Below are 18,333 nucleotides of genomic sequence, written 5' to 3'. Positions count from 1 at the left end.
AGAGAGGAAAACGATTATAACCTCTGGACACCTAGTAAAACCTATTAAGTTAGCACCCAGAAAACCTGTATGTGTAAATTTATTTCTGAAATAACATGTAAAAAGAGAATTGACTGTCACTGATTTCCTTTTGTACTGCTGTGTTGTTTTCCGTGTTAAAGGAATATAATATCAGGGCTTACAAATTGTATTTCCCATTTGAACATTGAAGTATGTAAGTGAAATTATGTATCTATTGCATTTTGTGATTAAAAAAAAAAGTTTTACCTAATATTTTGATTTAATATCTTTCTCTTTTTTTTTAGCTTCACCATGGGTTGACAATAGTAGAACTCCAAACAAGATCGACCTTTATGATGTACGCAGAAGACCGTGGTAAGAATTTTTACCTAGCTATGAAAAGATAAAATAGACAAAGAAAAAATACATATTTTCTAAAAATTTGGAAAGAATCTTTTTACTGCTAGGATGACTGTTATCTACTTATTGAAAGTGATCTGACTTAAAAATAGGTAGATATAGGCAAAGGTAAATGAAAATGATGAGTTCTAGTAGGTAATGCTAATTAATATAGTCGAACCCATTAATCACATTCATTTCAAATGGACCACTTTAACTTTTATATTCAATCTCAGTACTATATCTCTTAGCTGCTGGGGATTTCTATTGCAGGGCTCCCAGTTTGCTTGCAGTAGAGCTCTAACAGAGAGATGAAATAAAGTAGGAGATAATTTGCCTCTGGCAGTGAACTAATGAGAACTGGCCCCAAGGTAAAAGGTGCCCCTTGTTATGTTCATATAGCTTACCTTTTATTTTTTTCCAAAATGAAGTTTTATTTGTTCCTCATTACTGAAGCGGCTCGTTCTCCTAACATAAAACTGAAAAAATACCAAGAATCTATAATTGGACTTGCTGGAAAACGACTATTAATTTTTGGGTTTTTAAAAAAACTTAATTGTATCTTATTTACTTTTTAAAAATTTAATGTGTGGATTTTAAGAAATGAGTTCACATTATATACAATATAGTGCTTTGTACCCCACACTTCTCATATCAATAACTTTGAGTATATATTCATGAGAAAAGACACATACCATCATTTGAACGAAGACTGTATGGTAACTTATTTATGAAATCCCCTGTTATTGGACATTTAAGTTATTTCTAACATTTTGCCATGGTTCAGACAAATTCCAAGAAGCATAATGTTTGATTCCAAAGTCATGTATTTAAAGGCTTTTAGAGGCCCTTTTAAATATCCCAGTAGCAATTTTATGTCAACAGCAACCATGTTTAACAGTGACAGTTATTAATAATGTACATATTCTTCCTGTGGAGCCATGGGGTTGTTGAGTGGAGGTAAAAACTAATATTAATCACCTTGTTTGGATTCAGGGATTGGTTGTTTTGAAGGAGACTTAGAAGCTAGGTGCCATTTGGTAGTGGCAGACATGTCCTGTCTTTCCCATTGAGTGGCATACCTGGACCAGTATTAAGATACTAGGCATCAGCCAGGTTTGCAGTCCATGAAAATACACCTGCAATTCTGCCACTTTACCTTCTTATCAAGCAAGGGTGCAGGTTATAAACTCTAACTGCTTATTCAACACATAGAATGAGTTGTCCTGCATATTGTCCGAAAACTAATTGGAAAGTTAACTGGCAGCCTCCTGAGAAGTTAGATTTACAGTGATGACTTCAGAGATAAGTAAAAAATTGAGTTCGGGTACAGACCCCCCCTTTTTTTTTTTTTTTTTTTTTTTTGGAGAAGTCAGGCCCCATCCAGTCTGTGCCCAGCAATGTTAGTGAGATTTTTGGGTCAGTCATACACAATCAAGTTGCTCTCTCTCCGCAATCACTGAACCATCTGCGTAAAACACTTCCAGAGTCTCTTTAGAATGCAGAGATTCTGATTCCACAGGGTTGAATTTCGGAATTAACATTCTGAACTGATTCTCCAGGTGATTCTTAAACACTATAAAGTTTGAGAGCCATTGAAATTCTTGGTGATAACATCATCTATTGCCTGATTTCAATCTCTTTTTTGGCCAGTTATATTTCTTTTTGTTGATACAGCTTTTTTATGTTCCTAAACAACTTACCTATTTTTTGTGTTTAATTTTTACATTTAAAAATATGACAGTCTGTTATTCATTCAAGTGACTTTTAAACCTGTGGTCAACAATTGGAGTTTAGGATAATTGTTTTTCCAGGAAAAATGTTCTTCTCAATGTTAAAATATATTTCTTCATCTTTCGTTAAAAATGTTAAATATTATATTTCTGGTGTCTCTAATGTTATATTGGATATTGCTTTTATCAAACTGACATTAAATAATATGAATAGAAGACCATTGTCTACTTAGATAGAATGGAAGTGGGTCTTTGCTTAAGAAAAACAAACCTTATCTCAGAGATCAGTAAATATCAATTCGACAAATATCAGTGTTAGATATTTTGGAAGAGAAAAGCATTTATTATGATATTTGTTTCAGGTACATCCAAGGAGCTGCATCTCCTAAAGACATGCTTATTCTGGTTGATGTGTGAGTAGTTAAATACCACATATTTATATACTGAGAATATGGGAGGATTTGTAGATTGTAGATAACAGTAGTATGTTGGGACTAAGAAATGTTTGATAGATTAAAAAAGAAAGAAAAATTATGATGACTTTTATATTCAGACAATAAAGCCATATTAAGACAATAACAAAACAAATTAATTGAAAATGAAAAGAATCTATGGGTCTTAATATATTAATATTATATGTTATATAATATAAAATATATTAAATAATATTGGAACTTGGTTGGGCATTGTAGCATCACACCCGTAGTTCCAGCTACTTGGGAGGCTAATGTGGGAGGATTACTTGAGCCCAGGAGATCGAGGCTGGGGTGAGCCAAGTTCCTGCCACTGTATTCCAGCTGGGGTGACAGAGAGAGACACTATCTCAACAAAAACAAAATTCGGACTTTTAAAAGTGAAATGGTGATATGCAAAAAATAATTCCTTGAGTTTTTATATTAGTGTGTTTATTTGCTGTAGTGCTTCAATTCAAGATACATGTATATGTGTGCATGTGTACAGTTTTTCTAATAAGGTTGAAGACGCAGAGGTAGAAAGTGAAAAGATTACATCCTGCTACGGATATTTACTTTTCTAAAGAGCAATAATCAGGGAATTTAAATAAATATGAACTGTAAATGCTTAGGTTGCTCATGCTTTTCCCCGAGAGAAAAAATGCTCATGTTTCTCCCTGAGAGAAAAAAAATTCTTTGTCTCATTGGAAGAAACAAAATCTAGTAATTTGGGGGCAGCTAAATCTCATAAGTGTTAATATTTGAATTTTCCGCATTTTGACCTGAAGTAAACCAATTTAATTTAGTTGTCCAAACCATTATAACCCAGCCTGAGAAAGAGAAGATAAATGAATTCAACAAATTTAATTAAAATGTTACTTCTTATTTTATTTGTTAAGATGCATTTAAGCCTCATGTTGCTTTAATTAAATTATCATGGATCTTATATGCTAATCCTTAATCATCTTCTTAGGTATAAATCAATATATTAATGCAATATATTATAATCCTGTTGGATGTATAATAATGTCCAGAAATAATTTGTCATTTCAAAATCTATAGAAGCCAAATTTATAGCCCAAGATTGAAAATGTATATGAGATTGAAATACTATTTTTAAAAATTATTTCAACAGAAATGTATTGAGGTATTCCTACATGCAGTGTAGTAACATAGAAACAAAGATGATTAAGACATAGTTCCTGAGACCAGACGTGGTTACTCACATCTGTGATCCCAGCACTTGGGAGGCTGAGGCAGGTGGATGGCTTAAGCCCAGGAGTTTGAGAGCAGCCTGAGCAACAAAGCAATCTCATTTCTATGACAAATACAAAAGAAAAACCAGCTGGGCATGGTGGCACACACCTGTAGTTCCAGCTACATTTAGCAGGCTAAGGTGAGAGGGTCGCCTGAGGCCAGTAGGTGTAGGGGCTACAGTGAGTCCTGTTCATGCCCTGCACTCCAGCCTGGGCAACAGAGTGAAACCTTGTCTCCAAAAAAAAGAAAAGAAAAAAAAAAAAGACATAATACCTGATGTCAAAGATAATTCAAATATATTAGGTATACTAGACCTTAACAAATAAAAATAATTGTAGAAATTAATAGATACAAAGTATGACATAGCACTAAAGGAATCCATAAGAGAGCAATTTGATTTAATGTGGCAGGAAAGCATTAAGGAGATAAAATTGGGATTGAATCCTCATTGCTTATATTTTAAAAGGCAAGCATGGGAGGGGAGAGGAAAGAGTGGAATTTCAGGTGGAAGAATTGTCAGAAGTGAAGCTGCACAGATAAATCTGGGGACCTGTATGGAGGAGGTGGAGGATTGAAACTGCCTTTACAAAATTATGACAGTGAGAGAAATCTGACACGGCTAACTCCATCTTGTTTCTGGCCTCACAGGCTGGTTGGCAGCTCATTCCTGGGTGTGGTCCAACCTAACTTGGAGGGGGGGGAATTTAGTTTATAGTTTAAATGATAATAGTGCATCCCTAAAACTAAATTGCCCTTGTAAAACTAATGAAAGACTACCAAATTAGTAGGATGAGAGAAACATGAATTCTGCTAAGATGTAGATGTAGTTAAATAATTACTGGCCATTATTCTGGAGGTCACAAGATTTGCAACTTCCCCAATTATTCCTGTAAATAACATCATTATTCTAGAAGCTGAGATGGGGCTGTTGAGATATCTTTTTAGGCTCTTGCAGTTCTGACTATCAGTGGTCCCACGGGACCTGTGACTCATCCAGTCCTGTGGCTCCCACCCAGAAGTGGCCTCAGCATAAGAGGGCTATTTTCCATACCCCTGTGAGTTCATCTCCAGCTAATTAGCAGCACTCATACCCTAACCCCCTGCCCACCAAACTGTCTTTGAAAAATGCCTGACCTCCCTCAGAGCCTTTGGTGAGATTGATTTGAGTAATAACACCATCTCCTGTGTGCTGTGTCTGGCCCTGCATCAATTAAACTCTCTCTTTACTGCATGCCATGGTCTTTGTTAGTGCCACAGGCAGGAAGAACCTGTTGGGTGGTTCTGCTGAGTAATTGAGTAATCTATTGAGATTGCTGGATATTTAGTAGGTATCTGTGAGCTGTTAAAATTATTAGGTCAGGATGTGCTTCCCAAATTTTCGCCTGTCAGCATGTGAAGGAGACTAACTGCTGGATGGAGTGGCTGTTACTCTAGCTCAGCATCTTCATATAATGAAGTCTGAGCTACAGAGGAGTGAGGATGGAGAGGGGACCACAGCCTTGGAATACCAAGTGGAATGAATAAGGGAGTTTGCTGGAATGCATAGGAAGGTTGAGAGGGAAGAACAAATTGGATGACTGAGATATAGACTGTTTGGTACCAAGAACCAAATAAATAGGAATGAAAAATATGTTTGGAAGTAATTTGTCATTTTGGACATTGAGTTGTAATGGCTCAGCAGGTGGCTCAAGTGATAAAACCAGGAAAGTGTTCGGAGCTAGAGTGTAGAAGTGGGAATTAGTTGCCTAGAGTTCAGCCAGCCCTGCACATAGGTGAAGTCACCAAGTATCGTGGAATATGTAGAGAAAAGAAAAATGAAGACTAAATCCTAGAGGATATTAGGATGCAGAACAAAGCACTTTCTTTGCAAATCTGTTGTCATAATCGTTATGCAGATTTATAATTATTGGTTTAATTGAGTCAAACAATGGGCTCCCTGGGGCAATGACTGTGTCTATTAATCTCTCTACTCCTCGTTTCTAACTTGGCTAACAGAACTGGTATGTAATAGACGTTCCTGAATGAGTGACTATACCATCGATATCCATGCTTTTTAAAAATTGTCATTTGTAATTTTGATAATGTCAGTTAGAAATGTATATATACTGATATTGGGAGTAAAGAAAGGCAGATTTCTTATAATTTCCACTTCTATCAAAAAATCTCACTTGTCTACTGAGATTTTCAAAAGCAAAATTATTTTAAAAATATATAAAATTTAGGATCAGTGCATAATTATCTTTCTTTATGATGTTATTGGTTAAATAAATGATGAGTAACATATATGGACCCGTTTGTCTATTTATAGGAGTGGAAGTGTTAGTGGATTGACACTTAAACTGATCCGAACATCTGTCTCTGAAATGTTAGAAACCCTCTCAGATGATGATTTCGTGAATGTAGCTTCAGTAAGTATAAGACGACTGCATTTTCCTGAATTAAGTCTGCAATTTGTACCTTCTCTTGAATTTAGGTACTTTATATATATATATTTTTTATTTTACTTAAAGTTCTGGGGTACATGTGCAGATCTTGCAGGATTGTTACATAGGTATACACATGCCATGGTGATTTGCTGCCTCCATCCCCCCATCATCTATATTAGGTATTTCTCCTATGTTATCCCTCCCTAATCTCCCCATCCCCCATTATCCCTCCCCTAGGTCCCTACCTCCCAACAGACCCTAGTGTATGATGTTTCCCTCCCTGTGTTCATGTGTTCTCATTGTTCAACACCCACTTATGAGTGAGAACATGTGGTGTTTGGTTTTCTGTTCTTCTATCAGTTTGCTGAGCATGATGGTTTCCAGATTTGTCCATGTCCCTGCAAAGGACATGAACTCATCCTTTTTTATGGCTGCATAGTATTCCTTGGTGTATATGTGCCCATTCTTTCGTTGATGGGCATTTGGGTTGGTTCCAAGTCTTTGCTATTGTAAACAGTGCTGCAATAAACATACATGCACATGTGTCTTTATAACAGAATGATTTGTAATCTTTTGGGTATATACCCAGTAATGGTATTGCTGGATCAAATGGTATTTCTATTCCTAGATCCTTGAGGAATCACCTCACTGTCTTCCACAATGGTTGAACTAATTTACACTCCCACCAACAGTGTAAAAGCATTCCTATTCTCCACATCCTCTCCAACATCTGTCTCCAGATTTTTTAATGATTGCCATTCTAACTAGCATGAGAAAGTATCTCAATGTGGTTTTGATTTGCATTTCTCTGATAACCAGTGATGATGAGCATTTATGTTTGTTGGCTGCATAAATGTCTTCTTTTGAAAAATGTCTCTTCATATCCTTTGCCCACTTTTTGATGAGGTTTTTTTCTTTTTGTATATTTGTTTTAGTTCTTTGTAGATTCTGAATGTTAGCTCTTTGTCAGAGTAGCTTGCAAAAGTTTCTTTTCATTCTGTTGGTTGCCAGTTCACTCTAATGATTGTTTCTTTTGCTGTGCGGAAGCTTTTAGTTAGATCCCATTTGTCTATTTTGGCTTTTGTTGCCATTGCTTTTGCTATTTTAGTTGTGAAGTCCTTGCCTATGCCTGCCTCCTGAATGGTATTGCCTATGTTTTCTTATAGGGTTTTCATATGGTAGGTCTTAAGTTTAAATCTTTAATCCATCTGGAGTTAATTTTTCTATAAGGTATAAAGGAAGGCGTCCAGTTTCAGCTTTCTGCACATGGCTAGCCAGTTTTCCCAACACCATTTATTTTTTTTTTTTTTGAGATGGAGTTTCGCTCTTGTTACCCAGGCTGGAGTGCAATGGCGCGATCTCGGCTCACCGCAACCTCCGCCTCCTGGGTTCAGGGAATTCTCCTGCCTCAGCCTCCTGAGTAGCTGGGATTACAGGCACACGCCACCATGCCCAGCTAATTTTTTGTAATTTTAGTAGAGACGGGGTTTCACCATGTTGACCAGGATGGTCTCGATCTCTTGACCTCGTGATCCACCCACCTCGGCCTCCCAAAGTGCTGGGATTACAGGCTTGAGCCACCGCGCCCGGCCCCAACACCATTTATTAAACAGAGAATCCTTTCCCCATTGCTTGTTTTTATATTTTTATCTTATATAGACAGAGACATTTCTGTTGTATTATGAAACTATCTTATTGACAGTCCTATCTTAGTGACTGATCCTCTTAATAATTCTATGCCAAGATCCTTTTTGAGTTTCTAAGAATTTACCCCTGGATAAAGTAATTGAAGTAATGAATATAAATAAAAAGCATTCGTATATCCTCCTTCACTCAGAGGAGCTTAAATAGGTAACATGAGCCCCTTTACTCCCACATACCATTGAAACTTCTAGAAAATAGCAACTTGGCAGTATGATTATATGGCAGTTTTCTGTTCATTATAATCCTCATTTCATCTTGAACACATATCTATAATGTATTACACTTTTATAGTATGTTTTTCTTGTTAACATAAAAACCAATAAATATTTGAACGTGCTCTTATTAAAGTCTTATTTTCTCAGAACCATCATAGACCCTCCTACTCATAGCCAGAAAGTACTGAACTGTGAAGCAAAGGAAATAATACAAACAAATGTTATGATGTCTCATTTTAATTCATTGAATTTAGGCAAAATATTTCATGGCCATTTTCTGGTGGATATATTTACATTTGAGGTAGATATATTCATGGAGATGTGAAGAGGAGGAATTTGAGGTAGGGTTATTTTGTTTTGAAAATGGATCTGTCTCTGAAATGACTTGGGAGGAAAAAGTTAAAGCAGCTGGTCTGCAATTGATTTACTCTGTTCACTGGAAAGACGCCATGGGGGGCTAGAAAGAAGGAGGCAGGAGACTTTGTTTAATCCTTCTCACCTGAAACTCCAGGTAACTAGATCACTGATATTTACTAAGAGGAAGAGAATGTATCCCAGAAATGTTTTTAGTGGGATATCCCTGCCTAAGAGTAGCTATAGGAAAACACGATACCTATGAGGCAAGGTTCCTGGTAAAACTTGCTCACAGGTGATATAATTCTCTGGGTAATAAACTGGAAGCATTTTGCAGTTTAAATTTACAAGGAGCCCTGTGAAACTCTGTGATTTCCTTTCACTTGGGCCAGAAGAATGTGTTCAACACAGGAAGAAGGAACTGGGAAGCTCTCCTCCATGTGTGGCCTATCTCTGCTTCATCTGAACCTTCAGAAATCCTTTAGCTTGTCTGTATTCTTGACATCATTTATTAAAACCTAGTACTGCATAAGGTCTCTGATTCATGTAAGTCTGATTTTACAATCTATCTGAATCTGTATGTCAGCTTACCCACGTATTTCAACAGAATGCAAACAAGTACAATGGAATAGTTGATCTCTCAAATAAGATCATCAGGAAAGATATGTATTTGGCTTTATTTGTATATAAACATATGGTTAATAACAAGCCATTGGGATGGTTGTTAAAAAAAAATCTATGGCATAAAAAACAGAAAGTCTTAAATTCAGCGCAGATTTGACATATCTAGGTGAAATTTATATAAAACCAGCAGATATTCCATGTGGTGAATGTCTTACTCTGATTTCTTTGAGAAGCTGAATCTCAATATTGAAAAGTAAGTAGTTTATTTGGGAGGTGATCACAGGAAACACTACTATACTACTACTTAAAGAGGTGAGGCAGGGGATGGACGGAAGCAATGACAGGATCTTACTTTAATTTAAAGGAACTTAACTCTCTGAGGAATTCTGGAAGCCGTATGTAATATTCACTTCAGAGTTATGCTGCCCCAAATCCAAAGGTGCTGAGGTTTTAGGTGGCACGCCTTCCCCATGTGTGGGCAAAACAGACTGGCCACAAGAGGGAGTACTGGAACCCAAAGTTGCAGGTGGTTAGAAGCCCGACCAGGAGATCCAGTCTATCCAGTGATTCTTAGAGACTGGTCACAGTTTTCAAACAAACAAACAAACATGGAACATCAGGATGGAGGGATTCTAGAGTTAGAACCAAGGGCATAATTCATATTCATCTTTTCGTTCCTCTAATACCTTTTCTGATTTCCCTGCAGCCTTGGCCAACTCCTGTGCTGGTAGCTTGCCTGGTAGAATGAACCAGACTTTTACCCCAGGGGCCTATGAGTCCATGGTTTCTGTGCTCATTTAAATGGTGATTTCTGCAGTTGTCCGTTCACAGCTATCTCCAGCTACAGACATGCTTGAACGAATCCCAAGTTCCCTCTCACTATTATATAGCAGCAACCCTCATGGTAATCCTTTTCAACTGGAACCCTGCCAGTAGCATCATTTATTATTATTATTATTTTTGCTTATTGGTCTACTGGCATGAGAAATGAGATATGTAGCATGTTCAGATAGCTATAGATTTAAGTTTAGTGAAATTCTTTCTGGGACCCTGATAGGAGTAATGTATTACTTGTCCCTTTCCGCCAACACATACATACTTGGAAAGCAGAATATTTATTTCAGTGGAGCCTGAAGTTTCAAGGACAGTACACATTTCCCAAGCGGATCGCTTTTAGTTATAGTAAGAGGGGAGTTTCCTACTTCACCCCCTTGGTTTGCATACTTATACATTCTGCCTTTTAGGGGCAAAGGCAGGGGGTGGAGGAGAAAATTGATAGGTAGCATTTGCCAATTTTCATGATGTAAATATTTCCACTGTGACTGATTTTAAGTTACCAATGTGAGGTCATCTGGCTTTTGAATTTCCTGATATTTTTAACCCTTTTTTTTTTAAAGCTGGCTTCAGCACATAGCACTGTGGTTCAAAATACATATTGCATCTTGAAGACAACATCCCAAATCAGAGTGTCATCTGTAAGCTAGAGCCTTAATTGTACCTTTAGAGGAGACTGCCCCAATGTTATCAGGCTGGCAGCCTTGAGGGATGCAACATACGGTAGACCCTGTGAGTCCTGTGGTCACGTGCATATTATTGGACTCCCTTTACTCTAACATGTGTTGCTTAGTTTGAGATGTTATTCAGTATTCCATGATGATAAATCAGGCAATATGTGAACCTGAGGATTAGAGATACTTGATGACACCTCAAGTAGTCAGTTTTCTGACTCCAGTGATGACCATACACCCAGGTACCAATAGGGTCTTTGTTGCCATATGTTTAGAAAATGATTCAATTCTGGAATCCCATTCTGAGGGTCTGCTTACTAAGAACACTGCTGGTATCTACTTAGATTGAGCTTCCCCAGAATAGTCACTGAGACAAGGATTCAAGCTTAAATGGTTTATTTGGAAAGTAACTTGAGGAAAGACTGTTAGAGAAATGTGGGAATTAAAACAGGGAAAAGAATTAATACATGATTCATCTTCAAACAAGTTTCCACTGTGAGTGAGTGGAGCGTATTCCTCTGGGAAACAGTATAGAGTTCATGAATTAGAGTTATCCCTTCTAAGGGGAAAATGTGCTGGAGTATGTAAAATCGATGACTGTTCCCATGTAATGTTAATTCTCTGGCATTCCTAGACCACCATGTACAATAGCGGAAGGTTCCCTGCAATCTCAGGCAGTTAAAAGTTGGGTTGACATGAATGGAAAAATGGATGGGGCATCAGTAGCATCTAGCTCGATTAGAAACTGAATAGCTATCAATAAAATGCTTTAAAATAATTTCTGATTAAGGTTTTAATGAATTTTATATTTTCAACATTTAGTCAGCAACTAATATTTATTTCCTAAAGAACTTAAAATGGGCATTGGGATTCTTAATCCCTGCCAATTTTAAAGGCCATTGATTTTCCTAAAAATATTATGTTGCTAAATGTATATTTATTTAAAGAAAATTATTAAATAATTTCTTCAGAAACACAATTGCAGGATATATCCTTGTGGTTTCTGTGAACCAGGTTAATACAGAGCTCACTGGTTTTACTGATGCTCTTTATAAATCCTGACTTGAGGATACTCATTCAGTATGGCTTGAATGTGTGAGCTAAAAGTGTATGGGAAAATAGAATATGTGACTCATAGGAAGAACTGGGAATACATTCGCTCTGGAAGTAGGCACCTCAGTACCTCAAGTTAAAAGTTATTAAAATATCTCAGTTAATAGCTCAGAAATAGGGCAGAAGAGTCATATTGAAACCCACACAACTCATGGAACTTAAAAGATAAATAATCAAGAAGACATTTGAAAGATGCAGTCACAGTGACTTTCCACTCTGCTTCTGAAGATATGCATGACTCCTTTCAGCTCCTGGTATTACCGGTCCCAGCTCCTAGTTCTTCCTTAGGCTTTATTAGTTTTGGTTACTTATTTACTTTAGTTGTTTATGGGTATTATTTACGATAAGAAGATTATTTTTTGTCAGCTACACTCTGAAGTTTTGTTAACTGTATACTTTTATTTCAAAATAATCACTAATATATTTTTGTGATTGAAAACTCACTAAATAATTTTAAGTGATTTTCTTGAGACATAAATTTGCTCTTCAGGAAATCAGCACAAATAAGATCCAAAGTAAACATGTGTTCATTATTTTTCTTATTTGTGCATTAACCTTCTATGTAATCATAATTATTAATTTTTTAAAGCAATGCTCATTGGCAGAATCTGTTCTAAGTGTTTTTCATGATAATTTATTTAGTTTTTACAGCAACTCTGTAAGGTAGATAATACTACTATTCTTAATATTGCAGATAAGGAAACAGGTAGAAAGAGTCTTAGCAATTTTTTGGGGAAAAAAAAAAAAAAAGAAAAGAAAGAATTGGAGCATAGTCATGTTCATGATTCCAGATTTAACCAAAAAGTTATGAGGCTGAATCTTCAATATATTTATTTACTTTCTTTACCATGTACCTTTTGCTCTTATCAAACTTCTTATTTACAAATCTTTAGTGTCAACCGTATTATATATAATCTTTAGTGTCATAATTTTAAAGAAATTTTTCAGTTTTATGAGTTGCTCTGCTTTATTTTGAGTATATACTGTCTGAAATTGATACCTTTAAAGAGAATTGATTCTTACACAACATTCTGGTAAGAAAAGTCAAATTACATTGTTGTCTTTAACACATAGGCAATTTAATGATATGGAAATTCTCAGGGAAAAAACCTTCAAAATATATTTATAATGTCAAATTGTATGTGTGTGTGCACATGTGTGCATGCATTTTTATTTTCTCTCTAAAGCTGTTTGAAAGTCCAGGAAAGCAACAAGGTACCTTTTAACATTTGTAACTTTAGGAATCCATAGTAATAAGGCACTGAAGCGGGGAGTGGTTCTATAGTTAATCTGACATTAATTTTTCCTTAGAGACCTCATGCATTTGTCTTCATCTTCATAACCAAGAGAATGTGGGTCATCCAAAGACTTAGAATGCAATCTATATGAACCCTTTTCCAAAGTTGCCCAGAAGCCACCAGACAGAAAAATCAAGTAGCCTCTCATTTTTAGGGTTATATATCTAAGTTTCCTTTATTCTTTTTAAAAATAACAGTACTTTTTCACGCTAAATCGTGTATCAGATGTCAGGACTAATGCTGCATCATTTCTGAGTGTTTCTACTATCTCTAGGGTTACTCTTTGTTGCAGAAAGGAAGCCTGCTGTTAGCAAAGCTGAAATGCAAGCATAATGTAGCTGTTTTCCCACTAATCCAGTTACATGCTTTGATAGGAGTCAGTGGTAGATGATAGAAGCAGCAATTCAATCACAGCACGTTCTGATTTGCAGGCAAAATTTCAAATGTTGACACAGGGATTTGAATTTGTTTATGAATGTGAGGGAGCTTGACATTTTAGGAGTAAAATATGGCAAGCCAGTGGAGGATGATGGGAAAATGTATATGGGTTGTAAACAATATGCTAAAAGTTAACAACCAGAGAAAATCTTCATGTCTTTTAATAAAACCACACATGCCTTACTAAACAATTAGATGCACATGTTATGAGTATGTTAAGGATCTTTGAGTCAGTTTTCTTCCCGGAAGCTTTTTCAATTCATGGTCATTGTAAAATACTGTCTTTGATTTTTCACCAGAAAAAAAAAATAATCAAAATATAATTCCTTATAATATCTTTGCTCTTGATTATAGGAGATAACTTTTTAAAAAAAATTAGTTCTACTTTTTGTCCAGATTGTAGTCGCTAAGCAATAGTTCAAAAGTAAGTTTGTAAATGCAAGTGCAAAATGAAGAGTGAAGAACCATAGCTAAACAGGAGGCTGGAAAGGAAGGTGAACGCTATTCCAGTTGGAAGCTTTTCCCTAAATGCAACTGCTACAAAAGCCTGCAGATTTCCTGGGTCCAGACCTCTGTGTGAGACAGGTCTGTGCTTATTGTTTGTCTATATAAACAAACAATAATTCTGAATATCGTGTTCTAAAGATTGTAAAAGTCTTTGCTTTACACAGTATGTGGTTCAAGGAACCAATATATGTTGGTCTGTATCAAGTAAAGAGCAACAGGATGGAATGATCCTGCCAACACATTAAAGCTGCATGAACAGTATTAGTAAGGTCACGTCTGGTTTGACTCACTCTTCACAGGCAATCCTGCCTCTTGGAGGGACTGATAGAATTGCATAGGAATATATGTACAACTTTGGAAACTACTAGTTATATGACCTTACACAAGTAACCTAGGGCTTCTATCAGTTTCCATAACTTAAAAATGGACAGGATAATTCAGCTTGCAAAAATGTTGTTGAGTACCAAGTGAAATGTTACATGTAAAGTGCTTATATTTTATAATCATGTATTACAATGATGATGATGGTTATTAGTGTCATCTTCCAGCATTTTTCCACCAACTGTTGGGAGACATTTCTTTATGAATCTTTCACATGTAAATCTAAGCATTAACAGCCAATGTTCTCAGATGTATGTGCATTCCAGGATAGTAAAGAGATGTCTCCTTCCCCAGAAGAGATTTTCATTGCAGAGTAATTAAAATATTGTGTCTCTCTGGAGGAGAGGATGAGTGGGTTGTCAGAACGCCCAGTATAAGATCAGGGACTTCCTTGTCTTGGGACTCCTGGCTGGAAACGCATCTAACTACCTATGCAGGTGACCCCTGGCTGTCCTCCTGTCATCCTGTGGGAATTGAGGTTTGGCCAGTTCCTGCAAACAAAGATGTTACTCTGCTGCTGCTGTTGCTATGAGTAATAAAGTCTTTGTCTGACTCAGAGGGCTTGCATTTTTCTGCCTTTTATCTATGAAACCGTAGGAGGCTAACTTGTTAGCTTACAACTGGTGTAAAATCTCAGACATTTCACAGTTCTTGACTTGATTATTTAACACCAACTAGTATCAAAGCAGGGGGTTGTTTAAATGTGGAGCTGCATTGTGTAGGCAAGTAAGAGATGATTTTAATCGTTCCATTTCCTATGTGCTCTAAATTTCAGATTTCCTTCTAAAATATGCCTAATGTATTCCTAGACAAGGGCATGTTTTGTTGGTTTTTTAGATAAGGAACTTTGCTACTCAGCATATGAAAATGAGTACAATTGTCAATTGTTTCACAATTTGAACTTAAAAGCAATTTCTATCCCCCAGTGCTTACAAAAAGTTCCTTACAAAACAGGCCCTCTTTTTGCCAGAGCTCAAGTAAAATAAAAGATATTTGGCATGCCAATACAGTTTTGTGACAAATGAAATCTAAGAGAGTAATTTCATCTTTTATCAAAAGCCATCCGTCTAGAGTTCAGGAAAACTTTATGTTGATCTATAGCTCATTTATGTCAACAAGAAGATAGTAGTTTATTCTCTTGCCATCAAAGTGGGGCTTGTGGCCAAGCAGCCGGAGCCTCCCCTGGCAGCTCTGTTAAGCAATGGGTGGAAACACAGCATCTCAAGCTCCACTCCAGAGCTAAGAACATCTGCATTTGGCAAGTCCCCCAGGTGATTCCTGCACAAGGGTTCTGACCACATTACTATTAACTGTGTGTACAACTCGTGTCATTATGGAAGAGGAAATCAGTATACTAAAGAAGTACATTTAGCAAATTCAGCAGGCAGCTCACTGGGGCTTGTTATAAATAATCATGTTTATCACTGATTCAGATTTTAAGATCTTGGTATTTAGAGAATTTTAGACATTTGGTTCTTTAGGGATGGGGGAGGTCTTAAAACAGGAAGAAATGGAATTAGGAGAATTTGTTAAGAGAACCAAAATTCTATCCTCTTATGTACATTTTTTTTTTGAGGTAAAGATGGGAACTTTATAAAAATATTTTCATTTAACAGACATATAAATTACAAGCAGTGAAGAAAAGATCAAAGAAAAAGATAAATTTAGTTATAATAGCAGGGCAAAGCCATCAAGGTTATTTAGTATTTTCTTTTCTTTTTTTCTTTTTATTAGATGACAGAAGATAGCTTAATTGCTTTGGAAATATAAAGAGAGTTTATAAGAAAGTGTTGACAAGTATGATAAGTATTTTTCCCATTAATTACGTGGTACACTAAGTTTTTGGTACTTAGAAATTAGTTGTATATGTAAAAGGGAAATAACAAAGTAATATTCAGGATGAGGCAGAGGAAATACTTTTATTTCGAAGTGAACTATTGTTTTTAAAACTGTAAAAGTTATTGACTTATTCGATGGGACTTGAAGGACTAGGAAAAGACGTGTGCCAGTACTTATTAGATGAACTTTTTTCAATTATAGTTTCATTTAATTTTGAGTATAGGTAAAGAGAATGACTTGGACTGGCCTGAGCAATCCATGTAGCAGAATTGTTCAGGGTTCTTTAAATTAAATTAAACTATCATATTTGTTCTTAATTATTTAATAGGCTTAAAATTAAAAAGAAATTCAAATACAAATTGACAGTATGGGTACTTATTAGTAAAATGCATACACTGCAATCCTAATTGTTGAATACACAAAATGTGTTTCATCAAATTCCTAGAGGAATAAAAAAAGCATTTTTAGAATTTTGATGTATATAATTATAGCTTGGAACATAATGTGCTAAGACATGAAAATATTTTTACCTTTTGTCAATGAAGAGATTTTGTCATAAAGTGACAATTTGTACTATAAGTTTTCTTGTAAACTGCAAATAAAAATATTGGCATTTACTGTTTTCTACAACTCATTCACCTTTGCAATGTTTTGTTCAGTCATTCTTGCTTATTGCACGTTTAAAATATATTTTAAAATATGTTTTCTGTCCTAGTGAAATCTCTTCTGCTATGTAGGTTTATAGGTATCTTCTTTATCTACCTTTTTTGTCATTAATTTATATAATAATCATCAGTTTTTCAGATGTATATATTTTGTCTCAGTGGAACTGAGTTATATTGAATATAATTCCTTGAACCCTAGTTGATAATTGTCATCAGCTGTTTCTGCATCCCAGTTACAAGTTCATGTTTAAAAGAATTCACTGGTGATGTGAATAACCTTTCTGTCTATTGCATGTCTTCTAGGTGTGTACAGATGAGAAATTTCTTCTGCTTACCATTACATCAATCTGGGTGCTTCCAGGTCTAGACAGCTATGTGATCATCCTCCAGGTCGTCCCCCAGCTTAGGTCCTTGCTCAAATCCTTCCTGGTAGAGAGGCCTTCGTTGGCTACTGTCTGCCAGACAGCATACCAGTCTTAGTTATTCAAACACTTTGTTTAATATTTCATGTCACTTCATTTCTATTTCTGTCATTTCTCTTCACCTGATATTTCACGTTTGTTATTTTCTATATCTCTTTATTCTGTCCTCTCCAAGAATGTATGCTTCTTTGAGTAGAGAGGATCTGTTTTGTACTAATATTACTGTACATAGAATAGTTCAAAGCGGATAGTGGTGGTTCTTGAACTGACTACGTTTTTGTCAGTCAGAACAGTGATGAACAAAAAATGTACTAGATAAATATCAGAATTTTACAAACAGTTTCAATCAGTGATAAGATAACTTTGTGTCTTTATATGACCAGTGATCTTCATTCATATGATCAATATTACAGTATCTCTCTTCTGCGAACACCTTAGTTACGTATGCCATTCTTTTTGTGTTCCTCAAGCAAACTGAGGCATCACCATACTGTAACTGTTCTTTTTTTTTTTTTTTTTTTTTCAACTGGGGAATTTTCCAAGTAATCAGCTTCAGATATTATGAAAATATTGTACATATTGGCCAGGTCTGCATCAAAGTGTTGGTAAAGGGGACTAGATCAGAGGGTATGCGATTGTTTCATGATTTCATTAAGGTTTTGTCTTCAGGAGGTGGCATTCAAATTTCTAGCGGGCTATGCAAAAAGCATGGGTAATGGAAATAATACTGATAAAATTATTGTACCTGGAGAATGATGGAGTGGGAGAGAAAGCTGCCCATTTTTCCAGCTGGAAAAATGCTGTGGAATCAGGAGTGCACAGTGGTTGATTAAAAGATGGTTGAGAAAACAGAAATGTCAGGTAGAGATGCAGGGGGATGCTAAATTCAGTTTACATTTCGAGTAAAAGAATGGCATACTTTCATTTGCTTCAGTGTTTTTAAATGAATATAATTAGAGAATTAAAAATTTTCTCTATCACAATATAAACAGAATATA

The 18,333-nt window shown here is 35.9% G+C and overlaps 1 protein-coding gene across 10 annotated transcripts in view; it reads left to right on the top strand.

Annotated features, from left to right (window-relative positions):
• CACNA2D1 (calcium voltage-gated channel auxiliary subunit alpha2delta 1) overlaps positions 1-18,333 on the top strand; it is a 487,462-nt gene that overhangs the window by 374,671 nt on the left and 94,458 nt on the right. For all 10 annotated transcript variants that reach the window (XM_032276450.1, XM_032276453.1, XM_032276451.1 and 7 more), the window contains 3 exons: positions 306-375; positions 2,495-2,545; positions 6,150-6,249. In XM_032276450.1, the coding sequence (XP_032132341.1) occupies positions 306-375; positions 2,495-2,545; positions 6,150-6,249 (221 nt within the window). The remainder of the gene's footprint in view (positions 1-305; positions 376-2,494; positions 2,546-6,149; positions 6,250-18,333) is intronic.

This window comes from Sapajus apella, unplaced genomic scaffold (genome assembly GCF_009761245.1).
Source record: "Sapajus apella isolate SASKATOON/1434 unplaced genomic scaffold, GSC_monkey_1.0 scaffold7, whole genome shotgun sequence".
Taxonomy (NCBI): domain Eukaryota; kingdom Metazoa; phylum Chordata; class Mammalia; order Primates; family Cebidae; genus Sapajus; species Sapajus apella.
This window is presented reverse-complemented; position numbering and strand designations above follow the sequence as displayed.